The sequence below is a fragment of the Rhinoraja longicauda genome, chromosome 5 (assembly GCF_053455715.1).
Source record: "Rhinoraja longicauda isolate Sanriku21f chromosome 5, sRhiLon1.1, whole genome shotgun sequence".
Classification (NCBI taxonomy): Eukaryota; Metazoa; Chordata; class Chondrichthyes; order Rajiformes; family Arhynchobatidae; genus Rhinoraja; species Rhinoraja longicauda.
In genome coordinates this window covers 2468422-2486478 of record NC_135957.1, presented here as the reverse complement: position 1 = coordinate 2486478, position 18057 = coordinate 2468422, and the positions used below count along the sequence as shown (strand labels likewise).

At 46.7% G+C, this 18057-nt stretch overlaps 1 protein-coding gene across 2 annotated transcripts in view; it reads left to right on the top strand.

Moving 5' to 3' along the window:
• The window catches only part of rbks (ribokinase), a 168507-nt gene that overhangs the window by 46959 nt on the left and 103491 nt on the right, over nt 1–18057 (top strand). Inside the window, exons 1-3 of one of the 2 annotated variants that reach the window (XM_078398780.1) lie at nt 6497–6625; nt 13392–13455; nt 14506–14568. In XM_078398780.1, coding sequence (XP_078254906.1) covers nt 6614–6625; nt 13392–13455; nt 14506–14568 — 139 coding nt within the window. In that variant the 5' untranslated portion in view covers nt 6497–6613. Of the gene's footprint in view, nt 1–6492; nt 6626–13391; nt 13456–14505; nt 14569–18057 lie in introns of those variants that run through there. The other variant, XM_078398781.1, reaches the window with a different exon arrangement.

The window sequence follows — 18057 nt, the reverse complement described above, 5'->3', positions numbered from 1 at the left end:
GACAATAGGTGCAGAAGTAGGCCATTCGGCCCTTCGAGCCAGCACCGCCATTCAATGTGATCATGGCTGATCATCCACAATCAGTACCCCGTTCCTGCCTTTCCCCCCATACCCCCTGACTCCACTATCATTAACAGCTCTATCTAACTCTCTCTTGAAAGCATCCAGAGAATTGGCCTCCACTGCCTTCTGAGGCAGATAATTCCACAGATTTACAACTCTCTGAGTGAAAACGTTTTTCCACATCTCCGTTCTAAATGGCCTACCCCTTATTCTTAAACTGTAGCCCATTGTTCTGGACTCCCCCAACATTGGGAACATGTTTCCTGCCTCTAGCGTGTCCAATCCCTTAATAATCTTATACGTTTCGATAAGATCCCCTCTCATACTTCTAAATTCCACTGTATACAAGCCTAGTCGCTCCAGTCTTTCAACATACGACAGTCCCGCCATTCCGGGAATTAACCTAGTGAACCTACGCTGCACGCCCTCAATAGCAAGAATATCCTTCCTCAAATTTGGATACCAAAACTGCGCACAGTACTGCAGGTGCGGTTTCACTAGGGTCCTGTGCAACTGCAGAAGGACCTCTTTGCTGCAATACTCAACTCCTCTTGTCAATGTAGGCCAACATGGCATTAGCTTTCTTCACTGCCTGCTCTACCTGCATGCTTTCTTTCAGTGACTGATGCACTAGGACACCCAGATCTCATTGTACTTCCCCTTTTCCTAACGACACCATTCAGACAATAATCTGCCTTCCTGTTCTTACCACCAAAGTGGATAACCTCACATTTATCCACATTAAACTGCATCTGCCATGCATCCGCCCACTCACACAACCTGTCCAAGTCACCCTGCACCCTCATAGCATCTTCCTCACAGTTCACACTACCACCCAGCTTTGTGTCACTGCCACCCAGTTTTCATCCACTTTGTGTAAATGCACATCATTTTTAATTTTTAGACTAGTACTCCTTTCCATCAAAGGGATGGAGCTCAGGGATAACCTCACAAAGTGAATTAATGTAGAAAGGATGGCTCCACATGGAGAAGACAAAAGCCATAGTCCATAATGTTAAGATATTTGCTAATAAATCCACTAGGGGAAACTAGAAAAAAACTGTCAATACCCTGAGAATATTTAGCATGTAAACTCCTGACCTGGATTAAATGAGAAACTGAATGAACATGAGGAAGGAAGATAGACACAAAATGCTGGAGTAACTCAGCGGGATAGGCAGCATCTCTGGAGAGAGAGAAGGAATGGGTGATGTTTCGGATCAACATCCTTCTTCAGACTGAAAAAGGGTTTTGACCCAAAACATCACCCATTCCTTCTCTCCAGAGATGCTGCCTGTCCCGCTGAGTTACTCCAGCATTTTGTGTCTGTCTTCAGTTGAACCAGCATCTGCAGTGCCTTCTGACGCATGAGGAAGGAAGAGCTTATTGTGAGGAGAGGATGAGGAGACTTTGTTGTCCGTAGCCTCTTTGCAGAAATGCAGCACCTCTGATGAATCCTGGCAAAGGTCTGGGCCACGGTCACTCAAGATGGAGTAGGAGGAGCAATTTGGAATGATGTTACCTCTGATCACCAAGAGGAACGGACCTAGTGGGCTGCAGTGAACATCCAGCATCCCGCCATGAACAAGGACGGGCCCGGCAGCCGCCGAGAACGAAGACCTGGCGGACTTCCCGTGGCCACGTGCGGCGGCAGGCTTGGCTCGCCACTGCGAAGAAGGGCCCGGCGGGCTGCTGCCTACACAGGGAAGTGCGGAAGCCCCGAATTATTGAGGGAACCACTGATGACTACTAACGTGGGAGGAGAAGGACCAAGGTTTTGCCTCCAGCGCCTTCAAGGTCGGCTGCAGAAGGCGGCCCCCGGGACACAGAGGTGTTCGGGCGAGGAGAGGGACGTTGGCTCGCGGGTCTACAGCAGCCGAGGCCCTAACTGGCCTTACCTGGATCGGGGGCACTCCAGCGCTTCCAACATGTGGACCCGACTTTGGTCTTTAGTCTTTTACTTTGTATGGTGTATGGTGTATGGTGACCGTGCTGCGCAGACGTGACAATAAAGAACCATGGAACCATTGAAAAGTGGCACTCAGACTGGAACACCCCACAAAGTACCCGACTTCCTGCCCCAACTGTTGAAATGTCCGCAGTTATTGAGTCATGGTGATATAGTGTGGAAGCAGGCCCTTAGGCCCAACTTGCCCACACCGGCCACCAATGTCCCAGCTACACTAGTCCCACCTGCCTGCGTTTGGTTCATATCCCTCCAAACCGGTCCTATCCATGTACCTGCCTAACTGTTTCATCTACCTCCTCTGGCAGCTTGTTCCATACACCCACCACCCATTGTGTGAAAAAGTTACCCCTCAGATTTCTATTAAATCTTTTCCCCGTCATTTTGAACCTATGTCCTCTGGTCCTCGATTTCCCCTACTCTGGGCAAGAGATTCTGTGCATCTACGCCATCTATTCCTCTCATAATTTTATACACCTCTATAAGATCACCCCTCATCCTCCTGCTCTTCAAGGAATAGAGACCCAGCCTACTCAACCTCTCCCTATAGCTCACACCCTCTGGTCGTGGCAACATCCTCGTAAATCTTCTCTGCACCCTTTCAAGCTTGACAATATCTTTCCTGTAACGGTGCCCAGATCTGAACACAGTACTCTAAATGCGGTCTCACCAATGTCTTATACAACTGCAACATGACCTCCCAACTTCTATACTCTATATTCTATATTCTATGTAATATATTCTATATTCAACTTCTATACTCAATATGTAGTTCCCACAATGATCTTAGTAGCGACCACAAAGTGCACAAAGCCAGAATTGAAGCAAGTCCTCCTCGACCTTGAGCAACTGCCTAAAAAGATGATGTAGTATTAAAATTATAGGTATTCACAAAATGCTGGAGTAACTCAGCAGGTCAGGCAGCATCTCAGGAGAGAAGGAATGGGCAATGTTTCGGGTCGAGACCCTTCTTCAGACTGATGTCAGGGGGGCGGGACAAAGGAAGGATATAGGTGGAGACAGGAAGACAGTGGGAGATCTGGGAAGGGGGAGGGGAAGAGAGGGACAGAGGAACTATCTAAAGTTGGAGAAGTCAACGTTCATACCACTGGGCTGCAAGCCGCCCAAGCTCACTGTGGCACTGGAGGAGGCCCATGACAGAAAGGTCAGACTGGGAGTGGGAGGGGGAGTTGAAGTGCTGAGCCTCCGGGAGATCAGGTTGGTTAATGCGGACCGAGCGCAGGTGTTGAGCGAAGCGATCGCCGAGCCTGCGTTTGGTTTCGCCGATGTAAATAAGTTGAGATCTGGAGCAGCGGATGCAATAGATGAGGTTGGAGGAAGTGCAGGTGAACCTCTGTCTCACCTGGAAAGACTGTTTGGGTCCTTGGATGGAGTTGAGGGGGGAGGTAAAGGGACAGGTGTTGCATCTCCTGCAGTTGCAGGGGAAAGTGCCAGGGGATGGGGTGGTTTGGGTAGGAAGGGACGAGTGGACCAGGGAGTTATGCAGGGAACGGTCTCTGCGGAATGCAGAAAGGGGATGGGATGGGATGGGATGGGAAGATATGGCCAGTGGTGGGGTCCCGTTGTAGGTGACGGAAATGTTGGCGGATGATTTGTTGGATCCGCTGGCTGGTGCGGTGGAAGGTGAGAACGAGGGGGATTCTGTCCTTGTTGCAAGTGGGGGGAGGGGGAGCAAGAGTGGAGCTGCGGGATGTAGAAGAGACCCTAGTGAGAGCCTCATCTGTAATGGAGGAGGGGAAGCCCCGTTTCAAATTATTAAAATTAAATGAACTACTTGACCAACTGTGTCTGTGTTTTAAATCCTATAGTAGAAAATATTGATAATATTTCTTCCAACATAAAGATGATTGCCTGATACAAGTAAGATAAAGAAGCTTGAAAGCACGTAGTGTCAGACTCAGGAACAGCTTCTTCCCTGCTTCTGAACAGTCCTTCCATAAGCTAGGGTGCCATCAGATTCACCTCTACCCCATTGTGGAATTTAGATTTAGACTTTAGAGATACAGCGTGTCTACAGGCCCTTCGGCCCACTGAGTCCACGCCACCCAGTGATCTATCACTATCCTACACTATCACTATTACCAAAGCCAATTAACCTATAAACCTGTACGTCTTTGGAGTGTGGGAGGAAACCGGAGCACCCGGAGAAAACTCACGCAGGTCACAGGGAGATCGTACAAACTTCCTACAGACAGAACCCGTAGTCAGGATCGAACCTGAGTCTCTGGTGCTGTAAGGCAGCAACTCTACATTAAGTTGTGATTTAACCGAATGTCAGAGTCACAAAGGTATCTGGCACACGATTTACTTTTTACCTTAACTTCCACAACTCTGTCATGCTGAAAGGATTAAGGCTACATCTGAGTTCACTTTCAATTATATTGTGTAAAATCTGCTATATTGATCGCTTCCTTGCAAGGATATATCTGCAATATGTCCAAAACAATTCTCTCATTACAGTGTAGTTCTGAGAGAGTATGAAAAGATAACTCCATTAAATCCAAGCCCATGAATTACCAAGCAATAATCATTTCTGCTAGTGTCCACTAAAGTGCAAGTTGCTACCAAATTGTAATGTGCAGTCCAGATGGAGGAGTAAACCTTCTTTAAATTCGAATGTATGAATAGGTTTATTGGCCAAGTATGTACAACTTTAGATAGTTCCTCTGTCCCTCTCTTCCCCTCCCCCTTCCCAGATCTCCCACTGTCTTCCTGTCTCCACCTACATCCTTCCTTTGTCCCACCCCCCTGACATCAGTCTGAAGAAGGGTCTCGACCCGAAACGTCGCCCATTCCTTCTCTCCTGAGATGCTGCCTGACCTGCTGAGTCACTCCAGCATTTTGTGAATAAATACCTTCGATTTGTACCAGCATCTGCAGTTATTTTCCTACACATACGAGGAATGCGCCTTGGTGCTCCGCTCGCAAGTAACAACACGAACATACAGTACACAATTAAGAATAAAGCATAAAACATTAAAACATTAAGAATACAACATGACAGTTTAAACATGTGAGTGAAATAAACCAGAAGAAAAGGAGGCTACAGACTTTTGATGTTGAGTAGAGCTACTACTCGTGGAAAAAAGCCATCTTTATGTCTGGCTGTGGCTGCTTTGACAGTCCGGAGTCGCCTTCCAGAGGGAAGTGCTTCGAAGAGTTTGTGGCTAGGGTGAGAGGGGTCAGAGATGATCTAGTCCGCTCGCTTCCTGGCCCTTGCAGTGTACAGTTCGTCAATGGGGGGAAGGTTGCTTCTCAGCTGATCGAAGAATTTGTTGCAGCCTCTGAATGTCGTGCTTGGTGTCTATCAAACAAATAGGAAAGGATAATTTAAAAAACGACCACACATGTGGTTGTTTTTATGTTCATAACTGTGATGTATAGGTGTTATTCAAGTCAGCTTTGGAGGCTGGAGAAAGGGAAGGAGCAAAAATGGAAAGGCCATGTCCTATCCTCAGGGAACGTGGGACATTTGCTGTTTTACCAAAAAAGGACACAGAGTGCTGGAGTAACTCAGCGTGTCAGGCAGCATCTCTGGAGAACATGGATGGGTGACGTTTCACAGAGTGCTGGAGTAACTCAACGGGTCAGGCAGCATCTCTGGAGAACATGGATGGGTGACGTTTCAGGTCGGAACTCCTCTTCAGTCTGACCCTATGAGTTACTCCAGCAGTTTATGCTTGTCTTGTTTACCAACCGATCTACTGTATTTGTATTGCCACTTTAAGGGAGCTGTGGACTTGCACTGCATCAAGACTTCTAAGGGTCCTGCCATTTACTGTATACCTTTCCCTTGCATTTGATCTTTCAAAGATCAGTTGTTGATGTTGGATGAAACTCCATCTGCAGTCTCGGGTTGGAAGAAGTGGCACGGTGGCGCAGCGGTAGAGTTGCTGCCTTACAGCCCTTGCAGCACCAGAGACCCGGGTTCCATCCCGACTACGGGTGCTGTCTGTACCGCGTTTTTACGTTATCCCCGTGACAACGTGAGTTTTCTCCAAGATCTTCGGTTTCTGCCCACACTCCAAAAACATAAAGGTTTGTAGGTTAATTGGCTTGGTGTAAGTGTAAATTGTCCCTAGTGTGTGTAGGATAGTGTTAATGTGCAGGGATCGCTGGTCGGCGCAGACTCGGTGGGCCGAAGGGCCTGTTTCCGCGCTGCATCTCTAAACTAAACTAAACTAGACCCAAAGCGTCACCTATCCACGTTCTGCATGACCCACTCACTGAGTTACTCCAGCATTATGTGTCTTACTTTTGCACACACACGGTGCTTTTCAATTACTCTTGCGAACTTCAAAACGACCATTCCTGATTGTGAAAGGCAAAAAATTGGCGTACTAGTCATGAACCAATCCTGTCAGGAACTCGAGAAGCAATGCCTGGATGACCAACGATGTGCGACTCTGGTATTTCAAATGACTTTTGTCCTTCTTCAACAGTTTTACACCGCGCCTGCCTAAAGCTGGAGAAACCATACACGGGCACAAATTTTTCATTGGATTTGGAGGAAAAGGAGCCAACCAATGTATCCAGGCGGCTCGGCTTGGAGCCAAATGTGCGATGGTTTGCAAGGTAAAACCTCAAGAAAACTTGTCAGCTAACTAATCATCATCGCCTACAATGGTGTACGAAATTGTGAGGGGAATAGAGGTTGAGCAGGCTGGGACTCTATTCCTTGGAGCGCAGGAGGATGAGGGGTGATCTTACTGACGTGTACAAAATCATGAGAGGAATAGATCGACAGTCACTTGCCCAGAGTTGGGGAATCGAGGACCAGAGGACATAGGTTTAAGTTGAGGGGGGGGGGGAAAGATTTAATAGGAACCTGAGGAGTAACTTTTTTCACACAAAGGGTGGTGGGTGTATGGAACAAGCTGCCAGAGGAGGTAGTTGAGGCAGGGACTGTCGCAGCGTTTAAGAAACATTTAGACAAGTACATGGATAGGATAGGTTTATGGGCCAAACGCAGGCAGGTGGGAATAGTGTTGCTCGGAGATGTTATAAGAAAATAACTGCAGATGCTGGTACAAATCAAAGGTATTTATTCACAAAATGCTGGAGTAACTCAGCAGGTCAGGCAGCATCTCGGGAGAGGAATGGGTGACGTTTCGGGTCGAGTCTGAAGAAGGGTCTCGACCCGAAACGTCACCCATTCCTTCTCTCCCGAGATGCTGCCTGACCTGCTGAGTTACTCCAGCATTTTGTGAATAAATGCTAGGGAGATGTTGGTCAGTGTGGGTAAGTTGGGCTGATGGGCCTGTTTCCATTCTGACTATGATATATTTGTGATGGAAGCTGGAATTAGTGGATGGATAATATGTCAATAATTAAATATGATCATCTAATAACCTATTGCATCTCAAGGAATGCTGTCATTGTTAAGACACAGTCATTCCGCTAACTTTACAAACATGTCGAAAATGTTTAATTTAGAAATGCAGCATGGAAACAGGCACTTCGACCCACCAGTTCCACGCTGACTGTCGATCACCCGTTCACACTAGTTCTACGTTATCCCTCTTTCCCATCCACTCCCTACACCCTTGTGGCAATTTACAGAGGCCAATTAACCTACAAACCCGCACGTCTTGGGTATGTGGGAGGACATCAGGTGAACTGTGAGGAAGATGCTATGAGGATGCAGGGTGACTTGGACAGGTTGTGTGAGTGGGCAGATGCATGGCAGATGCAGTTTAATGTGGATAAATGTGAGGTTATCCACTTTGGTGGTAAGAACAGGAAGGCAGGTTATCTGAATGGTGTCAAGTTAGGAAATGGGGAAGTACAAAGAGATCTGGGTGTCCTTGTTCATCAGTCACTTAAAACTAGCATGCGGGTACAGTAGGCAGTGAAGAAAGCTAATGGCATGTTAGCCTTTATGACAAGAGGAGTTGAGTTTAGGAGCAAAGAGGTCATTCTGCAGTTGTACTGGGCCCTAGTGAGACCACACCTGGAGTACTGTGTTGGTCTCCAATTTGAGGAAGGACATTCTTGCTATTGAGGGGGTGCAGCATAGGTTCACTAGGTTAATTCCCGGGATGGCGGGACTATTGTATGTTGAAAGACTGGAGCGACTAGGCTTGTATACGCTGAAATTTAGAAGGATGAGAGGGGATCTATTTGAAACATTTAAGATTATTAAGGGATTGGACATGTTAGAGGCAGGAAACATGTTCCCAATGTTGGTGAAGTCCAGAACCAGGGGCCACAGTTTAAGAATAAGGGGTAGGCCATTTAGAACGGAGATGAGGAAAAACATTTTCAGTCAGAGAGTTGTAAATCTGTGGAATTCTCTGCCTAAGAAGGCAGTGGAGGCCAATTCTCTGGATGCTTTCAAGAGAGAGTTAGATAGAGCTCTTAATGATAACGGAGTCAGGGGGGGGGGGGGGGGAGAGGGGAGGAGAGGGTGCTGCAGCAATGCAGGAGATGTTTGGGCCCAAGGGGTCTACTTGATCTAGTAAGTATATAAAATTAAGAGAGGACATTCAGAATGTTTTTTTCCAGGGTGGCAATGTCAAAGAATAGAGGGGATAGCTTTAAGGTGAGAGGGGCAAAGTTTAAAGGAGATGTACAGGACAAGTGTTTTTTTACACAGAGGGTGGTGGGGGCCTGGAACATGGTGCCGGGGGTGGTGGTGGAGGCAGATACCATAGTGGGGTTTAAAAGGCTTTTAGATAGGCACATGGATAAGCAGGGAATGAAGGGATATGAATCACATGTTGCAGATGAGATTAATTTAGCGTGGCTTCATGTTCGGCACGGAAATTGTGGGCCTACGGCCAAATTCCTGAGCTGTAAGTTTCTGTGTTCTATGTATCATAAGTATCTGGTATATGTGCATCGAAGGATTGAGATATCGGAATCGGTTATGAAAATTGTATTAAAAAAAACGTTTTACAGCCAAATACGGTCCTTAGACTCTCTAAATTATGCAGAACATAAAACACATTTAAAAAATCTTCCCCTTGAAAGAGCTTTCCAGTTTAGTCCCAAACTTGTCCCTTGCAATTCAAGTAGTGATCATCTGTTATCTTTTGAAGATGTCCATGAAATATTTTGCATCGTACTTCCAAGCAGTGGGTTCCAGATCAACAACGCTATGGAAAAATGTTCCTGCTTTTCATTTGCTAAATATTTTAACTCTGTGGTGAGTGGTAACTGTGGTGCCTGTATGCATGTGCGCAGTACAGTTAAAGCCGAATAAACTAGTTGCACATGTCCTAGCAGTTCACTGTTTTTATTCTCTGCTTTGCTCGGGTTTGAAATAAGGAACACACATATATAAGCACGTAAATTAAAAACTTGGCTATAAGGATATATGGTTATATCGGGCGGCACATTGGCACAGCGGGTAGAGCCGCTGTCTCACAGCGCCAGAAATCCGGGTTCGACCCTGACCTCGGGTGCTGCCTGTGCAGAGTTTGCACGTTCTCCCTGTAACTGCGTGGGTTTCCTCCGGGTGCTCCGGTTTTCTCCCACATCCCAAAGACATAGATGGAAACATAGAAACATAGAAAATAGGTGCAGGAGGAGGCCATTCGGACCTTCGAGCCATTCATTGTGATCATGGCAGATCATTCACAATCAGTAACCCGTGCCTGCCTTCTCCCCATATCCCTTGATTCCACTAGTCCCCAGAGCGCTATCTAACTCTCTCTTAAATTCATCCAGTGAATTGGCCTCCACTGCCCTCTGTTGCAGAATTCCACAAATTCACAATTCTCTGGGTGAAAAAGTTCCTTCTCACCTCAGTTTTAAATGGCCTCCCCTTTACTCTAAGACCCTGGTTCTGGACTCCCCCAACATTGGGAACATTTTTCCTGCATCTAGCTTATCCAGTCCTTTTATAATTTTATATGTCTCTATAAGATCCCCTCTCATCTTTCTAAACTCCAGTGAATACAAGCCTAGTCTTTTCAATCTTTCCTCATATGACAGTCCCGCCATCCCAGGGATCAATCTCGTGATCCTATGCTGCATTGCCTCAATTACAAGGATGTCCTTCCTCAAATTAGGAGTCCAAAACTGTACACAATACTCCAGATGTGGTCTTACCAGGGCCCTATACAACTGAAGAAGAACCAGGTTTGACGTGCAGGTTTGCAGGTTAATTGGCCCTCTGTAAATTGCCGCTCGTGTGTAGGGAGTGGATACGAAAGTGGAAGAACATAGAACTAGATATATGTATATACAGACACACACACGCACATGCACATACACATATAAACTAAACCAATGCCCCCAAGTCTATGAGGTTTGGAGCTTATTTGGAGATTGTAGTGTTTAATAGCCTTTTGCTGCCATTTTATTCGCTGCCATGGAAATCAAATGTAATTAGTGAGGTAGAACAAAAATAACAAGATAGGATTAAATCCCAAACTGGCTGAAATTGTGGAGAGCTACAAATCTACAACTTGGCATGGAAAGACAATCAGCAAATGTATTGTCTGGTTGAAGGTCCTGCCCCAGTGACTTTGATCGCTTCGGAAAATGCAAGCTGCGCTCCAAGTCTGTGGCATAATCAACGAGTACATTCAATCCAAGTTATTAAACGTAATTGTGTAGGAAGCAACTGCAGATGCTGCTTTAAACCGAAGATGGACACAAAAAGCTGGAGTAACTCAGCGGGTCAGACAGCGTCTCTGGAGAAAAGGAACGGGTGACGTTTCAGGTTAAGACCCTTCTTCACACTGAGAGTCAGGGGAAAGGGGAAGGAGAGATGTAGACGGTACTTGTGACAATTGAATGGAAGATATGCAGAAAGCAACGATAATCAAGGAAATGTGGAAAATATCATTGCTTTCTGCACATCTTCCATTCATTTGTCCGAAGTACCGTCTTTCTCTCTTGTTTCCCTCTCCCCTGACTCTCTAAAACGTCACCTACTCCTTTTCTCCAGAGATGCTGTCTGACCCGCTGAGTTACTCCAGCTTTTTGTGTCTCATTAAACGGAATCTCTCGTTGAGTTTTCGTGCAAAATTGTATTGTCCGTTCAAAAAGCCATAAGTACTAACTACCAGAAGAAAGCACGTACAGTATAGTATCAGTCTAAGTCAAGGCGGTGAATCAAAAGAATTATGCTGGCACGGATTCAGCGTAGAAGCGAAGTTTTCACAAATAGTAACCTCCGACAGAAAAATCAACAAAGCCACCGTGAATGGTGGCACAATAGGCAATAGACAGTAGACAGTAGACAGTAGACAATAGACAGTAGACAATAGACAGTAGACAATAGACAGTAGACAATAGACAATAGACAATAGATGCAGAAGGAGGCCATTCGGCCCTTCGAGCCAGCACCGCCATTCAATGTGATCATGGCTGATCATTCTCAATCAGTACCCCATTCCTGCATTCTCCCCATACCCCCTGACTCCGCTATCCTTAAGAGCTCTATCCAGCTCTCTCTTGAATGCATTCAGAGAATTGGCCTCCACTGCCTTCTGAGGCAGAGAATTCCACAGATTCACAACTCTCTGACTGGAAAAGTTTTTCCTCATCTCCGTTCTAAATGGCCTACCCCTTATTCTTAAACAAGGAACGGTAGGTGCTTGTTTGCCAAAAAAAGACCCAAAGTGCTTGAGTAACTCGTAACTCAGCGGGTCCGGCAGCATCTCTGGAGAACATGGATAGGTGACGTTTTGGGTCTGGACCCTTCTTCAGACTGACATCCAGTGTGAATGATGGAGCACTGGGCTTGTTGTGTATTTACACCAGCGACAGAGGTGGAAAGCAGAACAGAAGCGCAAAACTAAAGTCCAGTTAATTAAAACAAAATGTTTTTGTAAAAAAACAATCTGCTCAAGTAACCCAGCGGCTGTTGGGGGAGGCGGGGGGGTGGAGTGGGGGAGAAGAGGAGAAGGTACTGTCGGCATTTTAGGTCAAAAACCTGCATCAGGGATTACCAATGGGATCCACAAGGCTAAAACAAAATGCTTCTTCATTACTATGAACCTTGCTGACATCGCTCTCAGCTCTTTACCTTTCCCAACCCTGTAAAATGTCTTGTACATTATTAATAAGTTCACACGTTCATCAGATCAAAATTAGGCCATTCGGCCCATCAATTCTACTCCACCATTCAGTCATGGCTGATCTATCTTTCCCTCTCAACCCCATTCTCCTGCCTTCTTCCCATAACCCTTGACACCCGTACTAATCAAGAACCTGTCAATCTCCGCCTTAAAAACACCCACTGACTTGGCCTCTACAGCCGTCTGTGGCAATGAATTCCACAGATTCACCACCCTCTGGCTAAAGAAATTCCTCCTCATCTTTCTAAACAAAGCGTCATTTTATTCTGAGGCTATGGCCTCTGGTTCTGCATTCTTCCACTAGTGGAAGCATCCTCTCCATATTCACTCGCTCCATGATTTAATCGATCTCCTCAAACCTGTCCACCATTACACCAATGATCAATGGTGGGACCAGTCTGTTGCTGAAGGTGCTCCTCAGGTTGACCAGTGTGTCATGGAAGGGGTGGAAGGGGTGGGCTGTATTGCAGTTTGATGAGCATCCTCCTCTCCAAGACCACCTCCCATGAATCCAATTGATTCCAACTAGCTGATTGAGTTGGATTTCCTTTGAAAGCCCAAGTAAAGACGCTTTGTCAAATGATGTACTCCAAAACATTGGCCATTCCTTTGCCACTACATTTTTGGGATACATTCTGCAATTTCAAAGCCCATATTAGCCACTTCTCCTGGTCTCTCTACCATCTGTCTTAATGTTGAATTCATTTGTCTGGTATTTTCGATTCTTCTCCAGGTAACTGTTCATCACAGGCAAAACTCTTGTAACTGCCTGTTTAGTTTAGTCCAGAGGTACAGAGATCCCACCGAGTCCTCGCCGACCATCAATCACCCGTTCATACTAGTTCTATGTTATCCCACTTTCGCATCCACTCCCTACACACCAGGGGCAATTTACAGAGGGAACAATGAACCTGCAAACCCGCACGTCATCACAATGAATGGTGGTGCTGGCTCGAAGGTCCGAATGGTCTCCTCCTGCACCTATTTTCTATGTTTCTAAGTTTCTATCTATGTCTTTGGGATGTGGGAGAAAACCGGAGCACCCAGTGGAAACCCACACGGTCACGGAGAGCACAGGTAAACTCCACCAAGATGGTCGGGGTCAAATCCAGCACTGTGAGGCAGTGGCTCTACCAGCTGTGCCCTAGTGGTGCAAACACATTTCATTGAATGTACTGTATATTCTATGAGCCAGCTTTGAGTTACTTCAATTGCATTGTTAGAATTTTTAGCTTGTTGAGGTGGGATAAGGTGTGCCAGCCTGAAGAAGCCCTTGCCTAATCTTTCCTTCCCTCATGAAACAGGTTGGGAAAGATTCATTTGGAGAAAATTACATCCAAAACTTCAAAAGTAATGGCGTCTCTACAGGTATTACTTCAAAATATTGTTTTTCCGTGCTTGGGAAAAGATTACAAATCCGCTGTGGGATTATTGTCGGCCTGCTGTCCAATTTTTCCTGAGTTGAAAAGCTATTTCAGTAATCATGCGTCGCGATGTTAAATTACATTTGCCGGCTGTGATGAAACATGTTAGACCGGAGGTGGAGGTCTCAACCCGAAACGTCACCCCTTTCCTTCTCTCCCGAGATGCTGCCTGTCCGCTGAGTTACTCCAGCACTTTGTATCTACCTTCAATTTAAACCAGCATCTGCAGTTTTGTTCCTACACATGTTAGTAGACCGGAGGCAGCTTTGACATAAATCAAATCTCCTCGCATTCTAGTGTGTAGGAAGGAACTGCAGATGCTGGTCTAAACCGAAGATAGACACAAAATGCTGGAGTAACACAGGCAGCATCTCTGGAGGGAAGGAATGGGTGACATTTCGGGTCGAGACCCTTCTTCAGTCTGGAGAATGGATTGGCAATGGATTGCTTGCCCAAATTTTGCAGTCTGAAGAAGGGTCTCGACCCGAAACGTCACCCATTCCTTCTCTCCAGAGATGCTGCCTGTGTTACTCCAGCATTTTGTGTCTATCTTCGGTTTATCATATCATATATCATATATCTACAGCCGGAAACAGGCCTTGTCGGCCCTCCAAGTCCGTGCCGCCCAGTGATCCCCGTACATTAACACTATCCTACACCCACTAGGGACAATTTTTACATTTACCCAGCCAATTAACCTACATACCTGTACATCTTTGGAGTGTGGGAGGAAACCGAAGATCTCGGAGAAAACCCACGCAGGTCACGGGGAGAACGTACAAACTCCTTACAGTGCAGCACCCGTAGTCAGGATCGAACCTGAGTCTCCGGCGCTGCATTCGCTGTAAAGCAGCAACTCTACCGCTGCGCTACCGTGCCGCTACCAGCATCTGCATCTGCCTGTCCCGCTGAGTTACTCCAGTATTTTGTGTCTACTTGCATCCCAGTCGCACGCTGTGAGTTATTGTGTGTTATATCAGTTTTTCCTTTACAGAATACGTGGGCCAAACAAGTGAAGCATCGACAGGAGTTGCTCCCATTGCTGTGAACGATGATGGTACTGTACAAACTTGACATTGTCCGGCACCCTTTGCAACTTGCTTATCTTTTGAATCGTTTTCTAAAGAACTGTATAAATTAAACGGTGGCCAGCAGTAGAGTTGCTGCCTTACAGCGCCAGAGACCCAGGTTCGATCCCGACTACGGGTGCTGTCTGCATGGTGTTTGTACGTTCTCCCCGTGACCTGCGTGGGTTTTCTCCGAGATCTTCGGTTTCCTCCCACACTCCAAAGACGTACAGGTTATAGGTAAATTGGCTTGGTCGATGTAAAAATTGTCCCTAGTGTGTGTAGGATAAGTGCTAAAATGCGGGGATCGCTGGCCAGCACTGACTCGGTGGGCTGAAGGGCCTGTTTCTGTGCTGTATCTCTAAAACTAAAACTAAAACTAACCAGTTTAAAGTTTAAAAAGTGCCTTAACAATATTCCTTTGTGCATGTCACCTGGATAGCAAACAAAACAAAGTATTCCACTGTATCTCAGTCCACGTGGCAAGCGTCACAGCACCAGAGACCCCGGGCTCGTTCCTGACCTCTGGTGCTGTCTGTGCGGAGTTTGCACATACTCCCCGCGACTGCGTGGGTTTCCTCCGGGCGCTCCGGTTTCCTCCCACATCCCAAAGACGTTTGTGTTGTTTATAGGTTAATTGACCGTAAAATTGCCGCTAGTGTGTCGGGAGTGGATGAGACCGTGGGATGACGTCGAACTAGTGTGAGCGGGTGATCAATGGTCAGCATGGACTCATTGTGCCATAGGGTCTGCTTCCATGCTGTATCTCTGTCTAAACTCTGGTCTAAACCAATTCCTGTTCCAAATGCTGGAGTACTGCAGCGGGTCAGGCAGCATCTCTGGAGAAAAGGAATAGGTTATGTGGGCTTGGCAATGGATTGCTTGCCTAAATACTGCAAGAATGCATTGTCACTCTTAAGAGAGGAAAATTACTAAAATGGGCTTCTCCATAAAAGGTTTCTCGGAAGCACGGTAGGAAGTTCAGGCGGGTTACTTTGTTTCTCTCCACAGTGATAGGGGATAGTATCTAAATTAAAATAGTACAGGTTCACCACCAATTTTCCAGCACCTTTGGTTCCAGAGTCTTTCTGATTTAAGGTAGACACAATGCTGGAGTAATCAGCGGGTCAGGCAGCATCTCTGGAGAGAAGGAATGGGTGACGTTTCGTGTCGAGACCCTTCTTCAGACTTCTGATTTATCCGGACTAACAGGGGCACGGCTTCCGAGAGGAGCCGAGCGATACTGTCACGGTCCGCCTAGGCGGAGTTGGAGACCGTGATAGCCTCCATGTTGACCTCGGAAGTCAGCTATGGCAATAGACAATAGACAATAGACAATAGACAGTAGGTGTAGGAGGAGGCCATTCGGCCCTTCGAGCCAGCACCGCCATTCAATGTGATCATGGCTGATCATTCTCAATCAGTACCCCGTTCCTGCCTTCTCCCCATATCCCCTGACTCCGCTATCCTTAAGAGCTCTATCTAGCTCCCTCTTGAATGCATTCAGAAAATTGGACTCCACTGCCTTCTGAGGCAGTGAATTCCACAATTCCACTCTCTGACTGAAGTTGTTTTTCCTCATCTCAGTTCTAAATGGCCTACCCCTTATTCTTAAACTGTGGCCCCTTGTTCTGGACTCCCCCAACCTCGGGAACATGTTTCCTGCCTCTAACGTGTCCAACCCCTTAATAATCTTAAAAACCTTCGATCCAGTATTTTGTGAATAAAAACCTTCGAAGAGATGCTGCCTGACCTGCTGAGTTACTCCAGCATTTTGTGAATAAAAACCCTTAATAATCTTATACGTTTCGATAAGATCCCCTCTCATGCTTCTAAATTCCAGTGTATACAAGCCAATTGACCGGGAACAGATCTGCCGGTTCGGGCCTGGACAGAGTTCTTGTGTCCCGACCCACCCATAGGTGCGGAAATCCTGATGAGATCGAGCCACATTTTTGGGGTGGGGGGGGGGGGGGGGGGGGAGGGTTCCAGGAGAGGTTTCAAGTGTGCTTGCATGAGTTTGTCCAGATTAAAGAAGATGCCGGACCTTCAGTTGCCAGAAAATCAGTGGCGGACCTGTATTATGCAAATAATATATTGGATTGTCTCAGATCATCAACTTCGAACATTCTGACACAGATGTCACCTAGTAGCTCCTGTTTAGCTGCCGAAATTCCTTCAACATTGAAAGACAGAACTGTGATTGCTGGTCCTGAAAAGGACCTTCTATCTTGGTCTTGAGGCAACGTTGCCTCTGGATCGGGGAACAGTAGTGGGAGCGATGGACACAGTGTGTGGTGTGGTAGCAGGATTCGCAGATACTTGTGGAATCTGACAGGGACCGCGACGAGAACGCTCCCGAATGACACACGCACTGTAAAGGATCTTGTAGACGCCAACGACGTGGCACTAAAATTGGCTCACTATTGGCAGACAGTTGTGTGGTGACACGGATAAATAATAACTTCGAACATTAAGCAGTACAGCGCAGGAACAGGCCCTTCAGCCCACAATGTCCGTGCCCAGCATGATGCCAAATTAAACTAATCTCCTTTGCCTGCACGTGATCCATATCCCTCCATTCCCTGCATATCCTTGTTCCTATCTAAAAGCCTCTTATACGCTTTATAAGCCTCCACCACCAAGCTTGGCAACACATTGCAGGCACCCACCACTCTCAGTGTATAATAAAACTTGCCCCGCATATCTCTGTTAAAATCTGTCTCTCTCACCTTAAAGCTATGCCCTTTAGCTTTTGATTGTCCACCCTGGGAAGGAGGTTCTGACTCTCTGCCCTAAAAATCAGAGAGAGGAAAAGCAAAATGTTGCTGAATCAGTGATCAACATGATTTGATCCCTCGTCTCAGGCGGCACGGTAGCGCAGCGGTAGAGTTGCTGCTTTACAGCGAATGCAGCGCCGGAGACACAGGTTCGATCCTGACTACGGGTGCTGCACTGTAAGGAGTTTGTACGTTCTCCCCGTGACCTGCGTGGGTTTTCTCCGAGATCTTCGGTTTCCTCCCACACTCCAAAGACGTACAGGTATGTAGGTTAATTGGCTGGGTAAATGTAAAAATTGTCCCTAGTGGGTGTAGGATAGTGTTAATGTACGGGGATCACTGGGCGGCACGGACTTGGAGGGCCGAAAAGGCCTGTTTCCGGCTGTAGATATATGATGATATGATATGATGATGGTAGAGGGTGCGGATAGGAATCAGTGTCACAGGAAGGTATCAGGCTTGGCAATTCACTTGGAGGTTGCTGGGAACTAAGTCATGACATGATGAACCGTGGACCGTAGTTGAGTTTTGTTGAGATACAGCGCGGAAACAGGCCCTTCGGCCCACTGAGTCCGCGCCGACCAGCGATCACCCCGTACGCTAGCACTATCCTACACACACTGGGAACAATTTACAATTTTACCAAAGCCAATTAACCTATAAACTTGCACATCTTTGGAGTGGGAGGAAACCGGAGCA